We start from the raw sequence: 25,424 nt of genomic DNA, 5'->3' as shown, positions 1-25,424 counted from the left end.
AACAACCCGCGTTCATTCTTTAGGAAGTGTTGTAAATAAGCAAAGGAAATGAGAGTGATGTAAGATGGTAGAAAAGATTGGAGTATGAGTTGTATTGTATATAGAGTTCTACTGTTGGATGTCTTCTACGTGTTCTCCATTATTGACATCTCCCAGCGACTGTAATTCAACCAATTTACGGAAAACACCATTTTCACGACCGAGCAATTCGTAATATGTACCCAATTCAGCAACATTTCCATCACTTAGACAAGCAACCAGATCAGCTGAACGGATAGTAGATAAACGATGTGCTATTGTGAATACTGTACGTCCACGCATTAAGCGATTTAATGCTTCCTGAACTAGCACCTCTGATTCAGAATCGAGTGCGCTAGTTGCTTCGTCTAGAATCAAAATTTTTGGATTCTTCAATAGAGCACGAGCAATTGCAATTCTTTGCTTTTGGCCACCGCTCAAACTGACACCACGTTCACCGACCACAGTGTCATACTTATCCGCAAACGAATTAATGAAAGAAGCACAGTTTGCTTTGATAGCAGCATCTTGAATTTCCTCAAACGTGGCATTTTCACGACCATAAGCAATATTTTCACGGATAGTTCCGGCAAATAGAGTGGGTTCTTGAGAAACAACACCGATTTGGTCACGCCACCAACGTAAATTGATGTCTTTGATATTTGCATCATCTACATATATGTTACCAGCGAGTGGATCATAATATCTGAGTAACAAAGATCCAATCGTTGATTTACCCGAGCCAGAAGAGCCAACAACGGCAATCACTGTGCCAGGTTCTACAGTCAAAGAAAGGTTTCTAAAGATTTGTGATTGAGGTCGGGTAGGGTAACTAAAATGAACATTTTCGAACTTGATCTTTCCTTTGATGTCCGGTAAGATAGCACCACTATCTAAAGGAATAGGGCTCTTTCTTCCCAATAACTGGAAAACACGTTCAGAAGCACCCACACCTTTCATAATCTCAGAGTAGAACGACGTCATACCGCCGAGGGCCGTACCGACATACGCCGTATATAGCATAAAAGATGTCAATTCACCAATAGTGATTACATTTTGCATCACCATTTTTCCGCCATACCATAAAACAGCCAATACTGCTAAATTGCCGGTCAATCCTGCGCCGCCAAAGAAAATACCACTGGCCAGTGCTTCCTTTTTGGCTAATTTGAAAACATCCTGCACACGCAGTTTGTAACGTTCTTGCTCGGCTTCTTCCTTTGCAAATGCCTGTACTGTTCGAATACTGCTGATCCGTTCCTCTGCTACTTTGGTAATCTCACTCAATGCTGTTTGCGTTTTTCTCGAAAGTGTTTTCACATATCGACCATATACGATAGCAAATAGTGCAACTGGAGGAACAATCAGCATCATAATACCTGTTAATTTGGGGCTTACAATCAACATCATGGAAGATCCAGCTGTAGCAGTTGCAAGAGCTCTGTTTAGCAACAATAATAGTCAGTAAACGTAAAAAAATGGCATATGTCATGCGCTTCATTTCTGAACATATTCTTAGTTCATAGCCTCCGCACACCCTGTTCTCCTTCTCTCCTTCTCACTTCTTGCTTTACCTTAAGCCATCACTCACATTGTTCGTCAAACTCTTTCCAACAATAGCTGTATCAGTAGATAAACGAGAAATCAATTCACCTGTTCGATTTTTATCAAAAAAAGCCATATCTTGCTTCAAAATTGATTTATATAAGTTTTCGCGAAGTCTTTGTATAATACGTTCTCCAGCTATTCTGAAAAGTAAGACACGACCCATATTAGCTGTTGCGCCAATAACAAATACAACAGATAAAGCTCCAGCAAACTCTGGCATAGATAAACCTAGATAATTATCCATGGAAGGATTGGTGACAATATCAATGATTTTGCCCATAGAGAATGGTATGGACTAAGATCAAGAAGAGCAATTTTAAGAAATTGGATGAAATGAACAATCGTTTTGGGGTTAATAATAGTTTTTCTACTCGTTTATGCTTTAGCTGCGAACATTCATAATGTTGACCCACCATTGTTACCGACGATGATATGACCAATAAACCAGTGGCAGCTATGAGATAGTGTTCCAAAAAAAACTGACAGTTAGGAAATAGAAGGGAACAAAGCAACCTTGTCAAAAACAGTGACGATAATGTGTATCACTTACCAGAAAGGCTTTTGACTTCTGGCTTTGCAAGTTGAAAGAGTCGTTTCAAGTCACCTTTACTTGCTTTTGTCACTTTTTTTGTATTTTGCTCCTGTTGTTTTACTATGGTTTCTTTTTCAAGACGAACAGAGGTCGTTGTTGAAAACGGACGACGCCGGAAAGTAGAAGGGTATTTTTGTAATTGTGATGATCTGAAAGTTGAAGTGACGACATGAGGCGATCTATGCCTTGCCAGTGGCATGAGCTTCAAATGAGTAGCTGCACACCTCAACATGGTGAGTCGTTCGTAAGTGATGAACTGTAAGAATTGATAACTAATGACAACGTCCGCGCACAGACAAAGGGAAAAATTGTACCCTTTGATCCTGAGTGGGGATTTTCGGGCAATGTTACAGTTCTGAGTGTTGTTCTTACCTCAAACTCCGAGATGTTCGACCTTTATGGGCTACGCTTTATATCCAATCAGCTAGATGCTCCCTTGCTGCTTCTATTGGATAGATTGATGTCCATAGGTAAAATATATAGATGCTCAAAAACGAAAATACCGCTTGAAAACTTAACGATCCCAGTTCCCGTGCGTACCACTTCATCTTTCTTTGTTTCGGTTACTAAATATAAATATTATTCAAACGTTCAGCCTTTAGAAAAACCGACAGCGATGCCTTCACTATCATCTATAAGAGTAATAAAATTGTAGCATATCTTTGGAGCTTTTTTTGTCCCTAATCTTGCTACATTAGGAATTTGCTATACTTTTTGACTGTTTTGTCAATCACTCGAGCTTCTGCATGTTCCATGTCTTTATTCGTACAGTTGCAGAAATCTATTTTTATGCTGTTAGATTGATGCGCATAAACGTGCTATGTCGAGGCCTGAGCCACACTTTGCGTGTTCAAGACTTTTCAAATCCGCCCGCCCACATACATAGCCAGGAATGCTGTAATAATTTCCTGTATAACATTGCATTTGCTTCAGCTGAAGTTCTCTCATTTTCGCAGTGTCTTTGCTGATCACTACGTTGCCAAAAGGGAAAAAGGTAGGAATGAAGCGAGTTCACAAGATCTCTCAATTTGATTCACGCATTCTATGATCCACATAGAGGATCATGTATGTCTTTTGAATATTGCAACATAAATGGCATGAAGAATTAGAACTCTACGATATTTATATTCCTTAATACTAAGGGAGGTTGAGCCTCTCATTATTCATAAGCTCACTTTTAACATGCATGTTAAACCGTTTAATATGAGTAGCAATGATTAATTGCTCGTTTTCAACACAACTATATCGATATATAGTGTTGTCTGATCACCACTAAATTTTGTGATTGCTTATACTTGTTGGTTTTCACTTGCGACAATACTGTCAGTTCAAACAGTTGGCGAATTAATCTTGTGGTTTGCTTTATGAATTTTTTTCGTTATACTTACTCTTTGTTGTTAATCAGAACAATATTTTTACTGAAAGACAAGTTCTCACTGTTAACCATTGGAATTTTATCATTACTTATATAACTTATTACAGTAGGCCAGCCGTTGTCGTTTCATGAAGTATGCCATGAATATTGGCTTTTTCAATAGTTTCGCTACTACGTTCCTGATGAAAAGAAATGTTTAATACTATTGCTTACTGTGATAAGAAGACAATTGATCGAGCTGATTTATGCCACGAAAACTACAAGAATGCTTTAAGCGAACTAAAAAAAAAACGTCACTGAATTGACAATCTCACCTTATCAAAAAGAGAACCTTCTCCAGTATATGGACCTTTGAGAATTATTTGAGACTTCCGAACCAGAAACAGTACATGCGTTCACAGCCGATAGCTATATACCTTTCGGGTAAGAGATAAAGAAATGAACGGGATTGCCAAAAGCCTTCAATACCACTACCTTTTCTGTCAAATGTTTTATTTGGCTCAACTCTAAGTTTTGACATTATACCTCATATGTGAGTATTACAGCATTTCTTATTTTTTATTTTTTTTTTCTCTTGTTTGTGCCTCTTCGTGTACTAGTAGCAGACAAATAGTTAGCATTTATCATTGATCTATCTTGAATCTGGGCCTCATAGTTCATATACTCTGTCAGTTTTACTTTGTGTGTCATTATTGAATCTACTGAAGTAAGCAATTCTATTTTGTATTTAACCACGCTTACCGATGTTCTTTGTCATGGAGTGTCATCCTTACCTTTTGCTTTCTATTCTGTTTTCTTGTACAAATGTATACATACATCGTAATATCCTCATTGTTGTAATGAATTCTATGTTTAAAAGTGGGTTCCGAGATTGACATATACCAACACAGTAATTAAGGAGAAGCATCTGTATTCCACTTTATTCTTGCAACGCCGGTTATAGCAGCGTAGTGCCACGGAATTATGCTTTTTTAGGTCACACTGAAACGACATATTCCCTTATTCTCTTTATCAATTTGAACATTCTGATTTCTTGTATCACTGACGACCGAATACATGTTTGTAGGCTAGCATGCAAAAAAGAAACATTCAAATGCTGTGCTCTCAATCAATCGAATACCCCTTTTAGAGACGATCAGATCACGAGGCTATATTATTTGTACGATACGTGCTGATCATATTTGCTTTTAGGAAAAGCTGCTAGAACTCGCAAATTATTTCTTTTTTATAAGGAAAGAGCTTGATGGATTATCAGAGGCTGCTTTCAAATGGCATTCAGCGAATCCCTTAGCAGCGCAAAGAGCCATTTAATGCTCAAATCTGTGTTGGACGCAAGTGCTATGACCAATATTGTATAAGGAATACCTGTTCTAGATGCCATAGAATATACTCGGTCTTCTCACCTTAGTTGCGTGGCTGAAATAAACCGATTGATTATGTACCGAGCTCGATTGACTGACCAATTTATTTTCTCCCACCCCTTAATCATAATACTTACTCACTGATACTTGCAAATCTGAGCATATTACTTCAAACAGCAGAAAGAAGCGATTCATCATCATAACAAAAAGATGTTGCTCGCTTAAACTCATTCCTTCGTTTCCTATACCTCTATCTTTTTCATTGGCAATTTTGCAATCATTTTTAATTATGCTATTTTGTATGAAAACTTTACTCTACTCTCCTACTTTACACCTTTATTAACCCTAAAACATACAGTAGAGTCGCTCTTTACTTGCAGCCTTATAGCAGAATTTGAAACTTGTGAATTGGTCTAGACTTTTTCTTGTGTAAACAGCCCTAAGAAGTAGATATGTATGGGTAACCTACGGTTTATTACAACTTTCTGCATGATGGAAATATATGGATAAATGTAATCTCTGACTTTGAAGAATGTGTTTGGTATGCGCAGCTGAGAGGGAGAATGGCATATATCATCACTATCTCTCTCTACCTATGCGACTATAACTGGTATGTATATTCAAAGCTATGAATAGATAATATGTGGTACTATGAATGGGGGGGTATGGATTGTATGCTACTGGCATAAAGTTTTTTATGTCGACGATGGATATGTCATAGTTAACAGAGACCTAATCGATGGTAATCGGTAAGCATTGTTTACGTCTTCTTCTGATTTGTTGAGAGTAGCATTATCAGCGAAGAGTGTCTTGTTATCCAAGAGTGGTGGAAGGTAAACAAGCTGATGATGGCCTCTAATGGAAGCTGAAGTAGCAAATGGCGATCGTGGCGATAATTCCTCATCAACACTACTGTTACTACTGCTACAACTATCGAAACTACTGCTATTTATATTGCCATTGAGATTTGAGGCTGCCAACATGTTCTTTTCGGGCATCGAAAACGGTATCTGTGGATTGTTAATGGTTAAATTATGTGCTTTTTCCATATGGCGAGATAATTGGCCTTTTCTCCAAAAAGATTTATAGCAGTTTTTTACAGGACAATGGCTAAGATGAGGTGCCGGTTTATTGGTATTGGACAGTTTATTCTTTGATTTCAATGTATCAGCACCCATAGTACCAGTAGACGGCTTCTGATGTTGTTGTTGGATAGGTTGATTTATAAAGCGTAGAATTGAACAATGCTGCTGCTGCTTTATATAAGCTTCCTCATCATCACTGGAATATGCTCTTGAGGAATGGTTGCTATATGGACGTATCTTTCTACGACGCTGCTGCAACAACACAGAGGATGGTGCCAAATGAATACGTATATGTCGGTTTAACTCATCCGAACGTGAGAAACGCTTATCGCAATTGAAATAGTTGCATACATGAGGCTTCTCGCCGGTGTGAGTTCTAACGTGACGTACTTTATGTTCGAGACGATAAAACGATTTGTAACAAAAGTCGCACTGATAAGGACGATGCGTTGAAGCTGTAGCAGAATTGCTAACGGTAGAAATAGCAGAAGTAGCAGTAGTATCCATTTAATATAGAGAAGCAAGAAAATAAAGAAAAGAAAAAGAAGTGTGAAGAAAGGGGCAACACCTTATATATTTGCAGATTTCTATGTCTTGTTTTATAAACAAATGCAAAAAAACCCCGGAATTGCTGTTTATGGGCATTTTATATGGGTTGCAAAGATTTAGACTTTCCGTCAAAGTCTTATTGTAAATTATTTATATGGGAAATTTTTATGTGTACACCTTGTGCTCCTCTTACCCCTTAAAAATAAAGCATTCGAAAGGAAAAGTAAACAAACAGTGCCAAAAAAAAATTGATACGGATTTTTCCAATCGATTGGCGTTTATTGGCGGATAACCAATAATCTGATTGGCGGATACTGTTTTTTCGCTTGACTTTCGCACGAAATGGCTATTAAATTGAGACTATCTTACAATCAAAATTCAGACTAGTTTAAGAAATTATTTTGGATGAAAAGTATAGTTTTTCAGATCATACCTTTTCTGTCAAAATGCTCAATGCCAAATGTGCGACCTACTCTTACTCAAACAGGGTAGATATTCTGTGCTTCGTCACAGTATATTTACCCTGTTTGAGTATGTAGTAACGTCAAGTAGCAGTTAATAAAAACTTCGGAAATGTATAGTGAGAAATTTCACAAGACGGACTCACCTAAACGCGTACAGATCTTTAAGCCGTTGGTTCCGGAGAACCTGCGGCACTATTTTCGTTATGGCGATATCGAGAGAAGATTTCGGGTCGACCATTGCTGTTCCATATGGAGTTTTCAATTTGAAGCATGTTCTTTGCTGCATTCACATCGCGCTGCCATACGATACCACAAGCGTTACAAGCTTTGGTACTGTAAATTGACGATCCATCAGCAACCTTCACTTCATTCATGTTTTTAGCCAGGCAGCCGTTACAGACCTACAAATAAGGTGTCCATCAAATTAAAACCAACTTGCACGTGCATTCTTTTCAACATAACTTACGATTGACGTTCTGAATTCGTTAATGTCTACAACGACTGCAAGTGAACATCTTTGTCTCTTTAACAATGTGCGATACCACTTTCCTGTCACACCTGATGGGTGGCCTTTGAATGATACACAATCCTTATTCTTCATCCCGTCACCGAAAATGATTAGTGGAATTTTCTTGTGGTCTTCAAAGAATGGAGCAGCGGTCCATTTCTTAACAGTCTTGGCTTTGTATCTGCAAAGGACATGTTAATATATTATATATTCACCAGTTACTGTAGAAGCAGTAGTAATGAATGCATACCTTTCTTGCGCAGCTGCTTTTACATTGATCGTTAACTTCTTCTCTTGTCGTTCCTTCCTTTCTGCAGCCCTCTGTGCTTTTCTTGCATGTACCTTACTCTTCGTTGTCTTGCTTCCTCTCGGCAACTTTCTTTTACGCCGTTTATTCTTGTTGGTTTTTTTTCTTTTTTTGGGGTTATACTTTTTGCCTCCATCCAGAAGCATGTTAGCGAGCTCTTCGTCAGCTCTTTGACGGCCTTGATAGTCGTTAAATATGAATTTGGCAGAGTTGAAGCCATAAAATTCATGTAAGCTTTGGATATGTCTCAATACATAAGAAAGGTACAGCTTATATTGTATTTCGGAGTGAACAGTCTTGCACGTCGGTAGATTGGTCTCAATTCCTTTAATGTCAGTTTCAACCTTCTTTTCATCTACGACCGTTGCACGTCTGTTATATCCAGCAATTTGAGCACGCTCCTCTTTGCTACATGTGCGAATTTGATGCATATCCGTGTTGTAACCAACTAAAGCTGTGAATATCTCATTACTCCCTGGATCTGCAACTATCGGTATGAAATACTTGTTGATTTCAGCAGGAGTAAAATCCTCAAGAGTGAGTGTAGCTGTTGCACTTTTTTCTTGACGGGAACGGACAAATAAAAAGATTACAGCAAAGCCATCTGTGTGGATTACACAATTGAACATGTCCTTAGAGTTGGCTGGAGCTCTTATAAGGTCTGGTAGGCTATTGAACAACAAATGTTTGTTAATGTTATTAGGTTTTGAAAGCAAAGTGTAGATTTTTCCTTACGTTTCGTATCCGAACTTTGTAAAATTAAAAACATTAAATAAGACCTCGAGATTATTAGCATAGGACCAGTTGCCAATGGACTGTCTGAACAAACAGCATAGGGCCTTTTCATTGATGCTGACATGCTTCTATTGGAATGACACAGTGGGAGTTAATGAGAATAATTTGGGTTTTTTGTCATTTGGACCAGCGGTAAGGGCTTTCGTTTCAATCATCTGCAGCATGAACGCCAAAGGTGGTAAAATGTTGATGGCTGCTGTGATATTTTCAATTGTTGGAGTTGATGGCATCTTTTCCATCAATCATTGGCATGTTGCATCGACATCGGGTTGTTTTGTTATATCAACATCCTCCAACCATTTACAAGTATCCATATAATTCACAATTTTAGGAAGGCAATATGAGTCAATGAGTCCGTAAATCACACTGTTCTTCGTTTCCTATTATTTGACAATGAATTGGGCAATTAAAATCTTCTCTATGAAAATATAAGTCAAGCATTTTACCTGGAAAGTAGGCTTCACTGCCCAATACAAGTAATATCTGATACTGAGTACATAAACAAAATACAGCAATCATGAACTGACTTTCTTTATTTTCTTGCTGCTATTTTTTCAACTTTGCTTCAAGGTAAACCTTTGCTTCTCTTGATGGCATGATAAAAAACTACTCAAAAGTTATAAACACTCAGTTACAAACAAAATATGTACAGTACAGTCGTTGTGGGTGGGTCGTGATGAGATCTTATTTCAATCTACCTGATGATCCACTATTAACTCTTCTTTAATAATTATTCGAGGATATATAACTAGACTCTGATAAAAAAGGGGAGAAGGTATCAAAGAAACTGAAACTTTTTGTTAGAATGTTATTTGGACAACAAAGAAGTTTTGACAACAAAAACAATCTAGACAGATTCCTTTAGACGCGCTAAATTTTGACACCAAATCGAGACACGTTTATTCATCACTTCATCAGTTACTGACAATAAACAGGCTTTTTAACTTAATTTATACAATCACCTACTGTTATTGCTTTCTTTAAGGGAAAAATGACACTAAAGTGATACGATTTTAGATCAAGAGAGATGCTGAGCAGTCAATGAAAATACAGGATTGTGAGTTATTTACATAGAATACAACTGGACAACCAGTTCAAATGGCAGCTAAGTAGGTAATTCTTCTGGGCCGATCAAACAACGAAACTTACTGCAACAAATGCGTGCAAAAAGAGGTAGTTTTGGTTAGCAGCTTTGTACAATTTAACTTTTGAATTGCCAAGTTTTTTTACGCATTCCTTCTCACACCACCCTCTATTGTGGAGCAGATTAGTTGAATCGGAATTTAAAACGGCGAGTAACGAGGCAAGTAGACTACAGTAAAATCTCGTTCGTGAATGCTTTGCTGAACTCTTCAGTTCTCTGAACCGTACTAATATCCATAATAACGTATTGTCTGTGCATGCCATGCTTATCTAAGATATGACACCGGTAATGAACTGCAAGAAATACCCGAATTTTGCGCCTACTTCCCCGGTAACCTCTTGTTTGATTTAGTGTCTCCATCATTTATTTCCTCTTCTTGTTTGCTTCAGATTTCCTCTTACCAGCTTTTGGCTTTACACCTAAAGTTAAAGTCGATGACATGAACAGTTACCGATGTTTTTAGACCACAAACGCTATATTATGATGTCGAGCTGCTGCTGCTGCTGCTGTTGTTTATTATGAAGCAGTAAGACCTCTACTCAGTCTAAACACGAAAAGTATCCCTCGTTTATAACCAGGAGAAGAAGTCTCTGCTGAGTTAATTTTTTATGCATCATGACAGTGCTAGTGTATCAACGAAAAGGATAAGAACAACTTCTAGCGAAAAGTGGGCTCATGAAAAACGCCGTTCCGTATTTGGATGCTTTTATTTATTAAACTTTAGGGGCGAACGATACAGCAGCATTTTAAATATTTTGTATCAACAAGACAAGACACGATATTGGATGATAAAATTATGAACACGTTAGTTGATTGCTGATAGGCAGTTAGTAAGTGCATCCCATAATTGTAGAGTTGAGCCAGTAAGTATTACCGTTGAGAGCATCGTTTCAACAATGGAAACGAGCAACAGTATGATACAGTGGCGTGCAGACGATAATAGTCTTACACTTGTTTTTCCAGAGTAGCATTGTCCCTCAAATTGGCAATGTAAAGTAAAAAACTCATATGATCACCTTACATTCTCAAGAAACTGAAGGAAAGAGTTTGAAGAGACGGCACTTTACCGTTTCCATCGTTCATTTGCCGGAAACAAACTCTACAAGGAATGATTCATTCAAATGAACGAACAGAAACAAAGCTTTTGATTTCACATCTACGGACTTGTCAACCTCTTCTTCGTCATCATTATCTTCTGTTTCTTCATTGTTCCCACTACATCCATCCTCCGCGTCTTCTCCTTTTTCTGAGGACCAGATTGTGATCTAGCATCAGCAGCATAAGCACAGAATAGTCGTAGAGACATAAGACGAACAAGGTCTATGGTGGTCAGTTACCCACCATACAATAACTCTCGAAAAGAAAAAACAGGTAAGTGAGGATATTATTAAGCTACAAGTAATTGTAATTGCTGAGCGAACTCCATCTAGCTGTAATAGAACAGATAAACTAATCGATGACATACCTCTGCATTGTCCTCGAATCTGTCCAAGTCTAGCTAAATACATATTTGTGATTTGGAGCGTCGCGATTGCATATAAATGGTTGCCTCACATAGCTTTCGCTTTATTGATTTTGTAGAATTCTGTTCATTGTTGCTGCTGTCCTGCGCTCTTACATTGCGGGTAACTTATTTTTCTACAAACTTTGCTTCCAAGTAAATGATATTTATTTTAAGACATTCTTGATCATTTTATGAAATTGTCATGGTATTTTTAGAAACATCTGCTAGTAATTCACTCCCTATTAAACAGAGACATATACACACGCAAAAGCAGTACAAACGACACGAACGATGGGGTTTTTTTTGGGGAGTGGTTTTTTACATATATCGTGGGTTACCAGGACATAAATATTGTTAAAATGATTAGAATAAGCATAAGGACTGTTGTACATAAAGGTCGGCATGAAAATTGCTGAACATAAGTGGGGCGTACATAAATGTAGGCATAAAGTGAGTTTTAAAAAAGTGCCCAAGAAGGTGGGCGGGGATTAGTGTGACGTAGGGTGTGTGGTGGGAACCACATCTCCAAAGCATTTTCATGCAGCTCAACTGCACTGCCAGCAGTGCAACGAACGTCAGCTACTGCTGAGCTGGCCTCCTAATAAAAGCCATACTTGAGTAACCTCTTTGTGCAAACTCAGATGGGTGAAACTTACAGCGAACTTTTGTAGTAAGTTGATTACTTTCCTCAGGTCTTTCAGCCTATATTTTACATCAGGGAACGTTGCGACTCCTTCAGCAACGCCCACATACAAGCCTTTTCCTGCCAAACGGAGGCTGTACAACCGCAGGGTCAGACCTAGAGTGAAGGGAAATTAATTGAAATTAGTGTATATCTGAGCAAAACGTAATATTAGATGAATGGCATACCGTCTATCTGCAAGCAAGGTACTGCCAAAGTATTGCTCTCTAAAGCATTTAAAATAGTTTTGGCCTCTAGGAACAGCTTCGTCCTATCGGCCTCCTTTTTTCCTAATCCACTGCCTACAGCTGCTGCCTCAGCAGTTGACACGCCTTGCTCCTGTCGTTTTCTTTTCCTTGTTGGGATGTCTCGAAGGACACGCAAGTCCACCTTGAACTTCTTGCCGTCCTCCTGCAACGATTCCAGCCTAGAATAGTTGAATGTTAATTTGGCCATAACATGTATGAACAAGACATTATGAATTACCACTTGCACCGGAAATCTGCTAGGGTCATCATCACCTTCTCTATCATTCGTCCCCAGACTTTGATGATTAAATCGCCTTCGGTGAAGTCCACCGATCCTTCGAACAAGTACATGTGCTCGTCTAGCAATTCAATGCTATAAATTTATCTGTTAAGGGCGTTCTTATTTCTCCTTTTTAATCTACAGGACTTACCAATGCTCATAAATAGAAAATACGGCTTCATACAGTTTTTTATGTGATATTTGTAGTTGTTTTATGTTTAGTGAACGCGACTTATAACTTTGATATAAACTGTAAGGTGAAATGAGTCTCCTTTAGTCCTTTTATTATACACCGAAAATGGGAGAGGGAAGCGTTCATAGCGAATTGGATGTTTGTATTGACAACAAAAGAAAGAAGGAAAGGAAAGAGAAACATTAAAAAAAAGGAGTTAAATACTTATACCTGAATTTCTCAACCAGTAATAATGCAGCATTACATATGCGCATCTTTAGAAATATAAGATGACGTGTACAAGTGTTATTATGATTCTATGATCATAATAACGAGTCAAATGCTTGAAAGTGTGTCTAATTCGTTTTTATATATTATAGGAGGTATGGAAATACCACATCTTATGGGTGGTGCTGCTGATTTTCTGCACCTTCTTTTTGGCACCATCGAAGTTGCTCTTGGCTAACTTTAAGATCAACTACTTATAAGAACAACAATTATATGCCTGGTGCAAACTGTTTGTTGTTTACCTTTTCCACATCATCAATCTTTGCAATAACTTTGGATGTCAACAAAGGATGGTTCAGTTTAAATACGGGACCGTGTTTCTCGGTTATTCTCTGCCATTCAGCAGGAAGGAAGAGCTCCTTTTGCGAGTTATCCTCGCACAGATTGAGTATACCGTTGAAGCCAAGGCTGAAACGGTGGATAGTTAGTCGAGCGGAATTGTTCTCGCAAAAAAATTACGCAAAAATTTACATGATATTGCTCCTCTTGACTGGGCAGGTTCTAAAATCCAAGTAGCTTCTTATCGCTGCTCGCTTGATGGTTGTTGCAGTGATGTTTTCATTATCGGTGAAATCCAAGCGCAGCTGGAAGCGTTCGTCTCGCGCGGTGCGTACCGCTTTCAACGTTGATTCTGCTGCAGCAGCTACGACCTCATTCGCCGTCTCTAAGGCGACGCCCAAGATCACTGCCTCCGTTTGCGCAATTGTATCTTCAACACGTTCAACAGTAGACCTATGTAATTTTTTCTTCAGTAACCGAATACTATATTGTGTTTTTATTTATCATTACATTTTTCAATTAGTATTTTGTTGCAATGAATGATTAATAGTGATGAAAAAGGGATACTGCGATTGTAATTGTTCCCTTTTGAACATAATCAAATATCGTAATAGGAGCGGTGACACGGTTGGCTGATTCTTGCGAGGATTAAGGGGTCTCTCTGGTAGTAGTGATCGATCGGGTGCTATTCAGGGGCAACGTCATTATCTTTTAAGTTTGTATAGTTTGCATTCCAAATATGGAATCTAATCTTGAGCAACTCAACAAGCTCACATTAGTAGCAACAACAATGACAACTGTGCTAATTAACCGTTCGGATGTTGTTCCGTCAATCAGGCCTCAAATTGTCCAACATTCCGCCACAATTATTATCTATAAATCTTTGGATCAACAAGTTGTGTAAGTGCAAGCTATCAATATAAAAGGAGACAATCATAACATGTTGGCTTTTTCACATATGGGAACATATTGTATCCAGTGCACTACAATAAAGTAACTATAAAACAACGTTATATCAGCTTTATAACCTAGCGCACATTTAGTTTGATGTTGCTGTTACTATGGTCAATTTCCTCCGTTGAAATATTATAGCTTCATTGTGTTAATAACTCAATACCATTCAATATTCCCGCCCTCATATGTATAAGGTAAACATCAATATTTCGAAGGAAGCCATCCTCTTGTTTCTAGTCTGTTCCATTTGTCGTATGTGAGGCACAAATGGTAATATATTTACATAAGTACTCGCAACACCTAAAATAAAACTTGGATCTCAGATATGAGCACTGATCATATATCGTTCCCGTTTGGTAAGCTGTGTGTTTAATTGCGTACGTTTAAACTTTAGATCAAATGCATATCAAATAAAGATAAAGTAATAAAGAATATGTATTTAAGATAATTCTTTATATGAAGTAGCTAATCTCACATAGAACCGAACTGGTTATCTTCATGAAATCTATTTATTTATGTTATCTATAACTATATGACGTTTAGGTATAAAGCAGGATTGGTATATGTACTCGTAAGATATATTGATTCAACAACTTTTTATTAGTACAACAACTGTTCCCGCAATCTAGGAAACCACGCACGAGTGTCTCTTCCTAGCTAACATCGATAAGCATTTCCACAATATCTGAGCTACATAACTGGTGGCCGATAGATGGATTATAGATATAGCTGCACGATCACCCTGGATCTGACAGGATAACATACTACAAATGAATCCACTCTGAATTAGACGAGTAATTATCGGCCTAAAAGGAAGATCTATACTTTTACAAAAACCTCTGATTCACTGAGTATTATCCGGCCATAATACATCAGTGTCAGCTATATATTCCAATATATACATTTCGTAGACAGCAAAAACATAACCCTTTCTTAGCTGTAATTTTAGTTTTCTTTTCGCTTTTTCTAGTTTGATTTTTGGTAGAAATAAAGACGATGGTTTGGTTTCGTGAAGCTTTCGTATTTATTTTCTGTTGCGTTATACATTGTTTGATCCTCATAGTTAAGAATCGACGAATACACACTATTGTCTTACAGGACAATCAAAACAGTGAGACCCCTAGTGTCTCCGCCGAGCAGCATGATATTTATTGTGCCCAGGGCGTTTATAAGCGTCGCACCCACCATACTTGTCTATTGAATTCCAAGAATCATTCTTTTTTCTGTCTCCTATCAACCATCCTACTTCACAGAAGATTATTCCCGTGCAAGATGCAAGCTCTTCACCAAAAATCAGCTCTCTATTGTACGCTATTTTGAACTCTTTACCTTTCGACACCTTATATTTACAAGAAACTCTGCTTCAACACCCAATCTTCAAATGACCCTCAATATGCAATTCCAAACGGCTTCGACCGTCTGAACAGCTCACTATGGTACAGTTGTAACCAGTCTATCTAGATTAATACATATAATGCGCTAATCAGGCAGTTTATGCAGCCATCTGGAAGCTCAGTAGCATCAGTTGTTGCCTGATCTACTTCACTGAATATTCTCAACCTCCAACGAGACGCAGCTCAAAAATAATTCCGATATTCCGCCGAGGCACCGCTCAAACCACTCTCGACTTCCTCTATGCAACACCCACTCTTGGACAGCACTTATTAGATCTAAGAGTTGTAATTAGACAGACCACGCAATAGAGGGTGCCATTTCTCTCCTTGCGACTTCGGATCCTGGCATCCGCCGAGAACCCGTACTTCGAGCGACTGCTGTCGCGACGCTTACGTATTTCATAACACCTCGAGGTGTAATCAGAGCTTCGATGAAAAAAAAAAAATTATGAGTTACTTCTATGATAATACATACTTAAAGGTACAATTATCGTTCTATATGTTTTTTGCAGTTATTAGGCCTTAGTTTTTTAGTTGTGAAAGAGAGGGAAAAACTGCCATATAGGCTAAAATTGCCTTTTGATACTGTCTGTATAGTTTTTGAACTAAACTATAACAAGGTATTTTGTCGAATTTGGCGGGGCCAATTCATACTGTACTTGGCGAAAATAAAAAATTACACAAATTTTGGCCGACACCTACAGCCGACCACTCCTCATAGAAAGACATGGAAAGCAATGAAATAGCTTTAAGCTTAGTGATATATGGTTATCATTTATATGATGAAAAGTATACGGCAAGTTTTGGAAAAAAAAAATAGCTTCCCATTCAGAAATTGAAAGTGGAAACCTGCCAGGGAAATAACTGGGCTAGATTAACAACTGGAACTCACGCTGTGGTTAAAAGTGCAAAAACAAAGAATAACTTCTCGCTCGGTTATTGGAGCCATCCGGTTCATCTGCAGTGCTTCATGTTGTTTCGAAAAAGCCCCCTCCCAAACCAGAAACAGACACTGTTGCTGAAAAGAAGAGAAAGGATAATAGTGGAAAGAAAAGGAGTGTAGCTGAGATTAACGACGACAAAGAAATTCAGAAAGACGACACCAGAGCAATTGATGTAAAACCAGCTCCAAAAGGCACAGCACCTGCTCATTTTACTAAGTTTGTCAATGAGCTCCTTATATTATGATTGAAGATGAATCTTTAGAGGACAGTTATTTAGTGATGGATAATGCTAGTATCCATATGTCGAAACCGATGATTCGACAAAATGGAAGCTAAAGGCTATAAAGTAATGTATCTCCCCCTCCCATATACTCGCTTGAGTTAAATCATATTGAACAGTTCTGCGCCTTAGTAAAAGGAAAAATAAAGCGTCATCGGTTGATAAAAGAAGAGACATTATCTTTGGTGATGCATGTAACGACGTTCATTTTAATGATATTTATGGCTTTTGCCTTCATTCCAAACGTCAAACAATAAATTGCCATAGACGAACTCGATTCTAAGCCTTTCTTTGAATAAATATCTCACTCATTTTAACTACAAATCAACTGAGATGTTACGAGAACCAAAACACTATATGATTCTCTTAATTAAATTATGGTTAAGAGCTATGAATTAAATTTAGCAGCATCTTTTCCTCTTATTATGTTTTATTCACTTCCAGTATTTGACCGACAAATAATACTTGAAACGTACTATCGAATCCGTACGACTCACCGTACCCTACCAGCCCTCCAGCATTCCACAAGCCACTCCCTTCAGGTTATCCACGATTAACTTTTAGCCAGCCCTTTTTTACGTTCTGCCTTCGTTCCTTTCCCTGTCCTTCCTCTTACATATTCACCTGTGCCCTTTTGAGAACTTGATAAGAACAATGGGTTTATATGGTACATCACCCTTTTATTCCTTCTGTTGTTGTCATCTTCCTACTCGCTTGCATTCTTGTCTAGAATTGGATTGAACTCAGTAAGGAGTAATAGATACAGTGGTTACTTTATCTTAGTATTTTTCTATCAGTTCACAGTTTCACTACACATCTGTGTTTATTCTTAATTAGTCTTTTTATTCCCTCATTGCGGCAGTACGAAGACTCTAGATAAAACCGGAGACAACCTTCTACTACAATAAAAACCAACCCTATAATGCATATGGAACTCTTAAGTTCATTATCAAGTTTGTCAGTTCTTGGTATTTCTCTGTTTGCTTATAAATATTACTTAGTTGTTACCGATGAGAAGCTCACAGTAACAATTTAATATGAGAAAAAATGTATGCTAAACAAATGATTTAATTTCGTTTGTGCATGATTTTTTCCAAGTTGAACACCAGACTGCGAACTAGAACCATTTGTTTTTGGACCTTTGTCTTCTTTCTACTGCAACAAAAATTCTTCCCTGCATCATAAATGTTTCGTCTTGACTCATTACTAAAGCCGAACTCTGCGCTTGCCAATGAAGTAAAAGATCCGCTAACAGAAAATACGGCTATAGGCAGCAATAAGCCAATAACAACGTCATCTGCAACTTCATTTTCTATACCAATGCCAACTAATTCGTATGGCATGCTTATGTTGACGTGTATAAAAGAAGACAATGAATTACAACAGTTTAAAGATGTGGTTGAACTTTTGGTGACTCAAGACAAAGTTAGTTATTTGCTTAGAAAGCTTTTCCAAAATACATGACGCCGATCAATTAACGGTTCTGTGTATCTTGCATTACAGGCTGTACTGTTATTACCCGTTTCGATACCCCCCAGTTCATCCTTTGTCATTGATAAAGACTTTATTATGAATCATGTCATCGTGTACAAAGATAACCAAGTGATTTCTCTTAATGGAGTGCGTGGTATATTTCAAAAGTAAAGCGCACATAATGTTAATCAACATAAAGTCAACGCTTTATAGATATGGCACTAATATCTCATCCTTCTACGTTGATAAAACCAAAAAAAAAAGAGATCAATTCATTGCTTTGGGCCTTTTACCGTCAGAACAAGAAATTAATGATCTTATTGTTGATGCAGACAGTCATTCAAAGAGAAACAAGAACAACAAAGGTCAGCAAAAAAGATCACTGTTCGATACCTTCAGCTTGGATCCTAGCTCTATTACACCTGACCATCCAAAATACAATATTCTTGCCAGTCACGTTCAATTATCGCTGAAGCAGGACCAGTCCATAACAGTGATGCTTCTACAAAGACCTTTGTTAAAAAAAGATATTATCGAATGGATCGATACCAGATCGAAGCATAAGGAAACATTGGATACTCCACTAAATGATCCGCTTGACAATCAAGTATCCAATTTTATCAAACAGTTCAAAAGAAAGCCATCCAGAACAAGGGATACTGCTAGCCGTAGGGTATTAGCGTTAATTGATGAATTACACGACCTTATGCTGTCATCAAAAGAAGGTGAAGAAAATGCTTACACGAATGAAAGCCAATTAGAAGTTGATAAGCGACTCGATAAAATCGAAAGTTATATATGTAACCAGCTTTATGATCAATTATTTACATCGCCTGAAGGAGATGAAGCCATGGAAGACGAAGCATTAGAATCACGTATAGCTGCACTCAATTTGTTGGACCTCAATCTAACTCATTTGGGCGTATCAATGGAGCAAGAAAACGTAGACGAATTGAACCAGATCATCAAGAAAGCCGGTACTCAATTACAACAGCTGAATATCATCAGGGGCGCTAAAGAAAAGCTGGATATCTTGATAAAGACGCATGAAATTATTGTAAATACAACAGATCAGAATACAACAAGAACGACTGTATTGGCTGATTCAGCCAACACAGAAATTATACAAGAGATCATATCCAACAATAAAATCTCAACTGTCAATGCAGATATTTTATTACCCATCCTTATTTTCACCATTGTTAAATCCAATCCATCGCACTTTTTATCCAACTTGAAGTTCATACAGAGATATCGCAGACCGTCCAAATTGATAGGGCAAGCGAGTTATTGCTTAACGAACATGGTAATGTATTTGTAATAAACATTATTCACTGTCTTAATTGCACTTCTTACTGATACTATATGTTCGGCCGAACATAGATGGCTGCAGTATCTTTTTTGGAAACGACCAATCTTGTTGGGTTGGGGTTATCTGCAGACAAAGTATACAGTCATATAACAGATTTAAGCGGTACAAAAATATCCACAGTCGACTCTTCACCTTTGCCAACATCCAATCAAGCTTCATCATCAATCTCACTGAAGCTACAGCAACAACAAAATACGGGCTTAAAGCTGGTTTCGGAAGTAATGGATAGCTCATCCAAAATATTTGATGGAATTAACAAATTTTGGCAAAGGAATGCACAAGAGTTAGTAGAACAGCATAGTAAAAGGAGTGGGGGAAATGGCACGAGTTTGATAGAGCAAATGAAAGGCCGCGTTGGAAGTGCCAGTAACAGTAACAGTAGTAAAGTAAATCCAAAGGAAGGGGAACTCAAGGAAATGACTCTAAACAACGATTCAATGCCTACAATATCGTCAACATCATCATCAACAGCAACAAAACCTATATCAAGCTCATCGTCATCATCCTCATTACCAGCATTTATGGAAGAGCGTTCATTTAGCAGATTCAGAAAATCAAAGGTATATTCCAGGATAATTCACAGATTCAGTTGCAGTTTGTTAAACTTGTCTTATAACATAGAGTACTGCTACTACTGCCTTGCTCTCGGGTGAGGGTCCCATACAAAAATTCTTGGATATGAAATCAGTGGATGAGCTCAAGATAGGAGAGGTGACAGAGCTATTAGCAGATTATAAACGACTAGCTGCAATGATTAAACAAGCAGGTCTTGCTTAATAAAACTCTTAATCGTTACTTGCACTATATTTCTAAGAGAGAACAGCGAAAAGTAAATTCTAAGCTGTCCATTTTTGAGCTATCGAAGCATGCGATTATAATAGGTTGCTTTATCTTTATAAACGGACCAATGTAAAAATCAAATCCGTCTCATCTCGGGGATAAGATATATATCAATGTTATTCTTCTACTTTATTTTGTAAGTTTTGGTGGCTGATCAATCTTATCTCAAATTAAAGATATCTAAAAAAGGGTCCAAAAAACCCAATGGTTGAATAATCATCAAAGGAATACAATTTTTTGAAGACACCCCAGAAAACATCTGGCAATAAACCGAACAGGCAGTACTTGAATCCTTAGGTTTAGTGCTTTCAAGTGCTTTTGTCTATATCAAACACAACGTATATTGCGGACCCAGCTAGAAATCAATTCCTTACAGCTTTCTCTCCAGCCGACTAACGTGAATCGTAACTTCGTTGAACCAACTTTGCACGTCTGGGTTCAAAATGATGACGCATGTATTAAGCATACAAAAATTCTGGGGTAATTTATATAATTTGGCATTTTTTTTTGATTTTTTGAGCTTTTAACGAGATTGTTTTCTGCACCGTTTATTACACTTCCTGTATTATTCTTCAAACTGATCAGCAAATAAATCTCGAATGAGTCAAGTATTTGGAGTTGCCAATTTAGCTGTTACAACCGCTTCTGCAGCCTCACCAGAGGTTGCTAGAATGCGTGCTTTAGCCCTTTACAGAAAATGGCAAAAATCTGTACGTTGCAAAAAATATATTGCTTTCATCTGACAAAACTTGTCTCATAGTACTGTTTTTTTTTCAAAATTCTTTGAAAATCCTCGCTTAGGTTCCTGATATTATGAAATTACATGAACTCAATATCCCAACTTCGTCCATTCGTGCCAAGATTCGTGAAGAGTTTGAAAAGAATCGCGATGTAGAAAAGCTCGAAGTACGCGATATTTTGTACGCTAAAGGAGAAATGGAATATCAAGAAGTGATGAATGTGTGGAAACAAACAAATCATATCATGAACTATTTTAGAAAAGAGGAAACACCAGCTAAACCAACGACATTCTTGGACAAGTTTTATGAAGGACGATTCTAGGGAACTGCAAAAAGTGCGCCTATGACATGTTAAAAAGGCTCTATGTCAGTGTGAAAGTATACGAGGAAATGTAACTATACATTGTAACTTTAAGCAGTCAATTAGACAGTCTTATATTTAAGGCACATTTCATCCAGACCTCTTTAAAAAATCAATAACCACGATAAAAAGAACAACCAACAACACTATTTTATTGAAATATACCACCTTTCACAAACTGGGATTTTTTTTTTTTTCTGTTCCTGATTCATACACTGAAACAATAAGTTAACTCATTTGATATTTTTGAGTCATTGAATTACATTTGTCATAATTCGAAGTTGTTCTGAAAAATTAAGGGCTGCTGACTTGTCATGCATCCAGAGCAATTGAACACGATTTGTATTTGCAATTTCAAGTGTCGTGATTCAGTGACTTTCAAAAGTATGTAAAGATTGGATTACTGGCTGAGATGAAAGCTTTATACACTTACAGAACAAAAAGGAAAAAACTGCGTACTCGGGCCTGACATATAATTGTTATATTTTACAGCTTGAATGATATCATTTTTTTTTTCATGTCTTTTTATTAATAGAGTATATAATAGATGACGAAAAATGAATAAGTTTTGCGATGCTATTTAAACATATTGAGAAATCCAACGGAAACCATCACCATAACCTTGACGCATAACAACGGAACACATGAAGACTTCAATAGGACGGATATCATTCAAAGGAACCTTACCCTTATTCCGATTATAAACAAATATTTATAAGCTTATCCATCATTCTATTATCGCTTTTTTTCCATTTGCCGTAATTTCTTACCTTGCCAGTTGTTTGGAATAAACCTAATTCTTGTCTAAGCGTTTCTTCACTAACTGCACCGGGAGCATCAATCTTATTACCAAGGATCAAGAAGGGGACCTTGGAGAGTTGTTCAATAGCCAAAAGAGCCTAATAATCAAATGAAGCATAGGATATGAGTCTGACAGCTTCGTGCTCCTTATCCATACTATAACTTACATCTAATTCCGCCTTTGCTTCGGCGAAGCGAGCATGGTCAGCACAATCCACTAAAAAGACGATACCGCCAACCTCAGGGAAATAATCTCTCCACAATCTACGTGCTTGTTGATGGCCACCTAAATCATAGGTGGTGAACTTGACATTACCAATGGAAAGTTCTTCAGACGCTATTCATTTTGAAAGAATAGAATGTTGGAGAGTGAGAAGTATTGCACTCTTTTTTTTTCTCGTCATTCTTCCAACAAGGAGCACATCTTACTTACTGGGATGAAGAGTAGGTTGTAAAGTTGCTAAACGGTCATTCTTCAACATATGTAATAGGGTGGTTTTGCCAGCATTATCAAGGCCCAAGAACAAAATCTTGGCATTCTTATTCATAAGGCCTGTTTATAGAAAAAAGTAACGTTTATGAATAAGACATATTCACTGTTAATAAGGTCATAATTCCAGCTTTGCTCTTCATCTGTCATCCGTTCCGAGATTCAAGGAATGTCCTTCTGCAATCTCCTGACTCTCCAACATATTGCCCGTTTCGTTTGAAGTGGTTAATTTTTTCTTTTTCTTTACCTAAAGAGGCCAAAACATCCCAAAACCAATTGACAAGAAACATTGCTCAAAGACTTTTACGTAAACGGAGAGATTAGGGTAAGAAAGGAAAAAAAAAAAAAACCAACAAAAATGAAAACAGAAGTCTCGAAAAAAAGGAAATAAAAACAAAAAAATGTCAAAGAAACTATAAAGAAGGTGAAACTCAAAAAGATTGGGCTTACAATCATTGGCTAAAAAAACTTATAGCCAAAAATTGTGCAGCCATTTGTTGGTTCCTGACATAGTAAGACCTTCTTTTGCATAATTTGCTTTCCTCGAATTGTTTGTACCTGAAGATATTTGACCATTTGAACATTGCTCATCATACAAAGCAAGTATAATAGGAAAAGAAATACATCCAGGGCTATTAGTGTTTCGTAAGTTCCAGTATTTCTACGACTCTTACCCTACATCTGATACAATGGAAAGAGAAACCAAGGAAGGCAAGCGGATAACCGTTGAAGCCTTCTAAGAAGAGAAAGAGTGCCAACAGCAAATAAGGAGTAACTAAACTGCGCAGCGCAAGTGTTTCTGTCATTCCAAAATAAACGCATATTTCTGAAGTACTGTTTGGTTCTGCCTTAGACCCTAGTGGCCCTAGCATAAATAATAAGTCGATCAAGTTAGAGATTATATAATTGCAGATGCGTTTTGTTTCGTATTTTTTGTTTAATTCGTTTCCTTTGTTCCTTCCATATCTCATTGCGTACCTTTCGAACAAATTCAATGTAAAAGGCAGACCTGTTGAACAGAAGCAACTTCAATACGTGTGTTAGGTGTTCAAACGGCTACAGTGAAGGTGTTATTCTTTTATCACTCTCTTCTATTCTGTGTTGGTTAGAATTGACAAAGTCATTAGATTTCTTTCACTCCTCACGCAAATATGATGAAATGTAGTACTAAGCCTCTACAAACTTCTCAAAAAGGTTATCCTCATATGTACCCTATACAGAAGGGATTGGAACAGCGCAATGTGCAAATAACGCAATCATGTAAAACCAACTTCATAATTGTGCCGAAAGAAATACCTGAATAAAGTCTAAACAGGTAAATTAATATACATTTTACTTTATGAAGATACTGAGAACTTTTAGGAAGAATCCCACTTAATCACAAAGCAATTGGCGTCTACTCCAAATAATCATATTCAGAGATCTTTAATGAATTCTCATATCGCTACTTTTATACTATGCAAAGTGCGACTTAGACCCTCAAAAAGCACTCACAAATAGCCCACAAAAAGTGCACCGGAAATGTTAATCTACTATAAGCATAGTCCAAAACCAAAATTTCAATCAAAATAACATTTGCAACTTATCGTTGATGATCCAAAATTTCAAAGCGTACTATTCTCCTTGCTATCAAATAAATTATCAAACATCAAAAGAGCATCACAAAATAAAGTAACGAAGGTATACAAAAGAAATGGAAAGTGATATTCCAACTAAAAAGCCAGGTCATCCTTTACAATCTCAAAAAGGAGTTGCTACACTGCAAGATGATAGCTCTAAACAACAAAGGTAAATTACTACTCTCAACAAGCATGATAATGCTACACTAAAGCCAGTTATTGAATATATTAGTCATTGTGTATACCAAGCTCCGGCTATCGCTTCGAAGGATCTGAGCAAGTTTGCTTCGATAGACCGGTCTATAAGTTAACAGCGTGAATAATCCTCTAAAACATACATTTTTCGCTACTCAATGTTATGCCACACCTACATGAATGTTACGATGGATGAACAAGTAGAAAAGAAAGCTGTCAGAGATTCCTTCGTTTGTTGTAATCCAAATTACGTCTTTGTTAGATATGGCTCGTAATATCGGGTCTGCTTTGGCGGTCGGTATTTGAGGCTCTCATATACATTATTTGGCTCAACATATTCCTAGGCTGCCATTTTTGGAATCAGTCAATCCAAAACCGAGGACCTCACAAAATTCAGCTGACTTCGCTAATCGAAGAGACGCGAAGCTGCGGATGCAAGTTGATCACCCTTCCTTTTTCTTTTAATTTTGTGTGACTTAATTCTCGGGTATTTAATGCTATCCTCAGGTTATGAGCCTGAAATAGGGGGTGCTTGTCCCTCCAATTTCGTTTTGCTTTCAGAGAACCTTTCCCCACGTTTAGATTCCCAATTTTGCACACATGCTGAAGCTATTTAACAACCTGGGAAGACCACTATCAACGACACAATATGTATATAGAAGACACTTACACACCACAAGTATATTATTAAAGCCACCGCCA

The 25,424-nt window shown here is 37.5% G+C and overlaps 11 protein-coding genes across 11 annotated transcripts; 3 read left to right on the top strand and 8 right to left on the bottom strand.

Annotated features, from left to right (window-relative positions):
* Positions 1–108: 108 nt before the first annotated feature.
* Positions 109–1,699, bottom strand: BDF20DRAFT_908216 (P-loop containing nucleoside triphosphate hydrolase protein; the record flags this gene model as incomplete). The annotated part of the gene is made up of 2 exons (XM_053083456.1): positions 109–1,459; positions 1,593–1,699. The coding sequence occupies 2 exons, from the start codon at positions 1,697–1,699 to the stop codon at positions 109–111; spliced, it is 1,458 nt and encodes a 485-aa protein (XP_052931486.1).
* Positions 1,700–1,733: 34 nt separating this feature from the next.
* BDF20DRAFT_199720 (uncharacterized protein) lies at positions 1,734–2,757 on the bottom strand. Its single transcript, XM_053074900.1, has 4 exons — positions 2,591–2,757; positions 2,177–2,490; positions 2,021–2,080; positions 1,734–1,921 (listed from the first exon to the last, which is right to left on the bottom strand). Exons 2-4 carry the CDS (start codon positions 2,448–2,450, stop codon positions 1,890–1,892), a joined length of 366 nt encoding a protein of 121 aa, XP_052931485.1. The 5' UTR covers positions 2,451–2,490; positions 2,591–2,757; the 3' UTR covers positions 1,734–1,889.
* Positions 2,758–6,318: 3,561 nt separating this feature from the next.
* Positions 6,319–6,546, bottom strand: BDF20DRAFT_828465 (uncharacterized protein; the record flags this gene model as incomplete). The annotated part of the gene is made up of 1 exon (XM_053078250.1): positions 6,319–6,546. A coding segment is annotated over one exon (228 nt), but the record flags the coding sequence as incomplete, so codon positions are not given.
* Positions 6,547–7,957: 1,411 nt separating this feature from the next.
* On the bottom strand, positions 7,958–8,271 carry BDF20DRAFT_897922 (uncharacterized protein; the record flags this gene model as incomplete). The annotated part of the gene is made up of 1 exon (XM_053082581.1): positions 7,958–8,271. A coding segment is annotated over one exon (299 nt), but the record flags the coding sequence as incomplete, so codon positions are not given.
* Positions 8,272–10,885: 2,614 nt separating this feature from the next.
* On the bottom strand, positions 10,886–11,314 carry BDF20DRAFT_839768 (uncharacterized protein; the record flags this gene model as incomplete). The annotated part of the gene is made up of 2 exons (XM_053079319.1): positions 10,886–11,071; positions 11,144–11,314. 2 exons carry the CDS (start codon positions 11,312–11,314, stop codon positions 10,886–10,888), a joined length of 357 nt encoding a protein of 118 aa, XP_052931482.1.
* A 685-nt stretch (positions 11,315–11,999) lies between these two features.
* Positions 12,000–12,382, bottom strand: BDF20DRAFT_800596 (uncharacterized protein; the record flags this gene model as incomplete). The annotated part of the gene is made up of 2 exons (XM_053076368.1): positions 12,000–12,109; positions 12,181–12,382. Coding segments are annotated over 2 exons (312 nt in total), but the record flags the coding sequence as incomplete, so codon positions are not given.
* A 618-nt stretch (positions 12,383–13,000) lies between these two features.
* Positions 13,001–13,898, bottom strand: BDF20DRAFT_897915 (uncharacterized protein). The gene is made up of 4 exons (XM_053082580.1): positions 13,770–13,898; positions 13,452–13,712; positions 13,223–13,388; positions 13,001–13,158 (listed from the first exon to the last, which is right to left on the bottom strand). Coding segments are annotated over exons 1-4 (528 nt in total). The 5' UTR covers positions 13,772–13,898; the 3' UTR covers positions 13,001–13,059.
* Positions 13,899–15,646: 1,748 nt separating this feature from the next.
* On the top strand, positions 15,647–17,388 carry BDF20DRAFT_839766 (uncharacterized protein; the record flags this gene model as incomplete). The annotated part of the gene is made up of 6 exons (XM_053079318.1): positions 15,647–15,649; positions 15,701–15,892; positions 16,120–16,227; positions 16,428–16,505; positions 16,553–16,723; positions 17,218–17,388. 6 exons carry the CDS (start codon positions 15,647–15,649, stop codon positions 17,386–17,388), a joined length of 723 nt encoding a protein of 240 aa, XP_052931479.1.
* A 2,199-nt stretch (positions 17,389–19,587) lies between these two features.
* Positions 19,588–20,581, top strand: BDF20DRAFT_897908 (uncharacterized protein). The gene is made up of 2 exons (XM_053082579.1): positions 19,588–20,236; positions 20,298–20,581. Exons 1-2 carry the CDS (start codon positions 19,688–19,690, stop codon positions 20,451–20,453), a joined length of 705 nt encoding a protein of 234 aa, XP_052931478.1. The 5' UTR covers positions 19,588–19,687; the 3' UTR covers positions 20,454–20,581.
* A 462-nt stretch (positions 20,582–21,043) lies between these two features.
* On the top strand, positions 21,044–21,802 carry BDF20DRAFT_897907 (uncharacterized protein). The gene is made up of 2 exons (XM_053082578.1): positions 21,044–21,226; positions 21,318–21,802. Exons 1-2 carry the CDS (start codon positions 21,116–21,118, stop codon positions 21,576–21,578), a joined length of 372 nt encoding a protein of 123 aa, XP_052931477.1. The 5' UTR covers positions 21,044–21,115; the 3' UTR covers positions 21,579–21,802.
* A 297-nt stretch (positions 21,803–22,099) lies between these two features.
* BDF20DRAFT_897902 (small COPII coat GTPase) lies at positions 22,100–23,310 on the bottom strand. Its single transcript, XM_053082577.1, has 4 exons — positions 22,852–23,310; positions 22,586–22,755; positions 22,388–22,516; positions 22,100–22,305 (listed from the first exon to the last, which is right to left on the bottom strand). Exons 1-4 carry the CDS (start codon positions 22,964–22,966, stop codon positions 22,198–22,200), a joined length of 522 nt encoding a protein of 173 aa, XP_052931476.1. The 5' UTR covers positions 22,967–23,310; the 3' UTR covers positions 22,100–22,197.
* Between the last annotated feature and the right edge of the window lie 2,114 nt (positions 23,311–25,424).

Source organism: Mycotypha africana (genome assembly GCF_025528875.1).
Source record: "Mycotypha africana strain NRRL 2978 chromosome Unknown BDF20scaffold_13, whole genome shotgun sequence".
Taxonomy (NCBI): Eukaryota; Fungi; Mucoromycota; class Mucoromycetes; order Mucorales; family Mycotyphaceae; genus Mycotypha; species Mycotypha africana.
The sequence above is the reverse complement of the archived record's forward strand: the minus strand, read 5'-3'. Positions and strand labels throughout refer to the sequence as shown.

Coding starts and splice junctions, on each gene's coding strand:
- BDF20DRAFT_199720 (XM_053074900.1), bottom strand. CDS start 2,450: ATGTTGAGGTGTGCAGCTACTCATTTGAAGCTCATGCCACTGGCAAGG. Junction 2,081..2,176: donor AGAAGTCAAAAGCCTTTCTG/GTAAGTGATACA, acceptor ACTATCTCATAG/CTGCCACTGGTTTATTGGTC. Junction 1,922..2,020: donor GGTGGGTCAACATTATGAAT/GTTCGCAGCTAA, acceptor TCTTGATCTTAG/TCCATACCATTCTCTATGGG.
- BDF20DRAFT_897915 (XM_053082580.1), bottom strand. Junction 13,389..13,451: donor GTCAAGAGGAGCAATATCAT/GTAAATTTTTGC, acceptor CCACCGTTTCAG/CCTTGGCTTCAACGGTATAC. Junction 13,159..13,222: donor AGATTGATGATGTGGAAAAG/GTAAACAACAAA, acceptor TTGATCTTAAAG/TTAGCCAAGAGCAACTTCGA.
- BDF20DRAFT_897908 (XM_053082579.1), top strand. CDS start 19,688: ATGGCTGCAGTATCTTTTTTGGAAACGACCAATCTTGTTGGGTTGGGG. Junction 20,237..20,297: donor GCAGATTCAGAAAATCAAAG/GTATATTCCAGG, acceptor CTTATAACATAG/AGTACTGCTACTACTGCCTT.
- BDF20DRAFT_897907 (XM_053082578.1), top strand. CDS start 21,116: ATGAGTCAAGTATTTGGAGTTGCCAATTTAGCTGTTACAACCGCTTCT. Junction 21,227..21,317: donor ACAGAAAATGGCAAAAATCT/GTACGTTGCAAA, acceptor ATCCTCGCTTAG/GTTCCTGATATTATGAAATT.
- BDF20DRAFT_897902 (XM_053082577.1), bottom strand. CDS start 22,966: ATGAATAAGAATGCCAAGATTTTGTTCTTGGGCCTTGATAATGCTGGC. Junction 22,517..22,585: donor AAGCAAAGGCGGAATTAGAT/GTAAGTTATAGT, acceptor TTTGATTATTAG/GCTCTTTTGGCTATTGAACA. Junction 22,306..22,387: donor TATTCCAAACAACTGGCAAG/GTAAGAAATTAC, acceptor AATCGGAATAAG/GGTAAGGTTCCTTTGAATGA.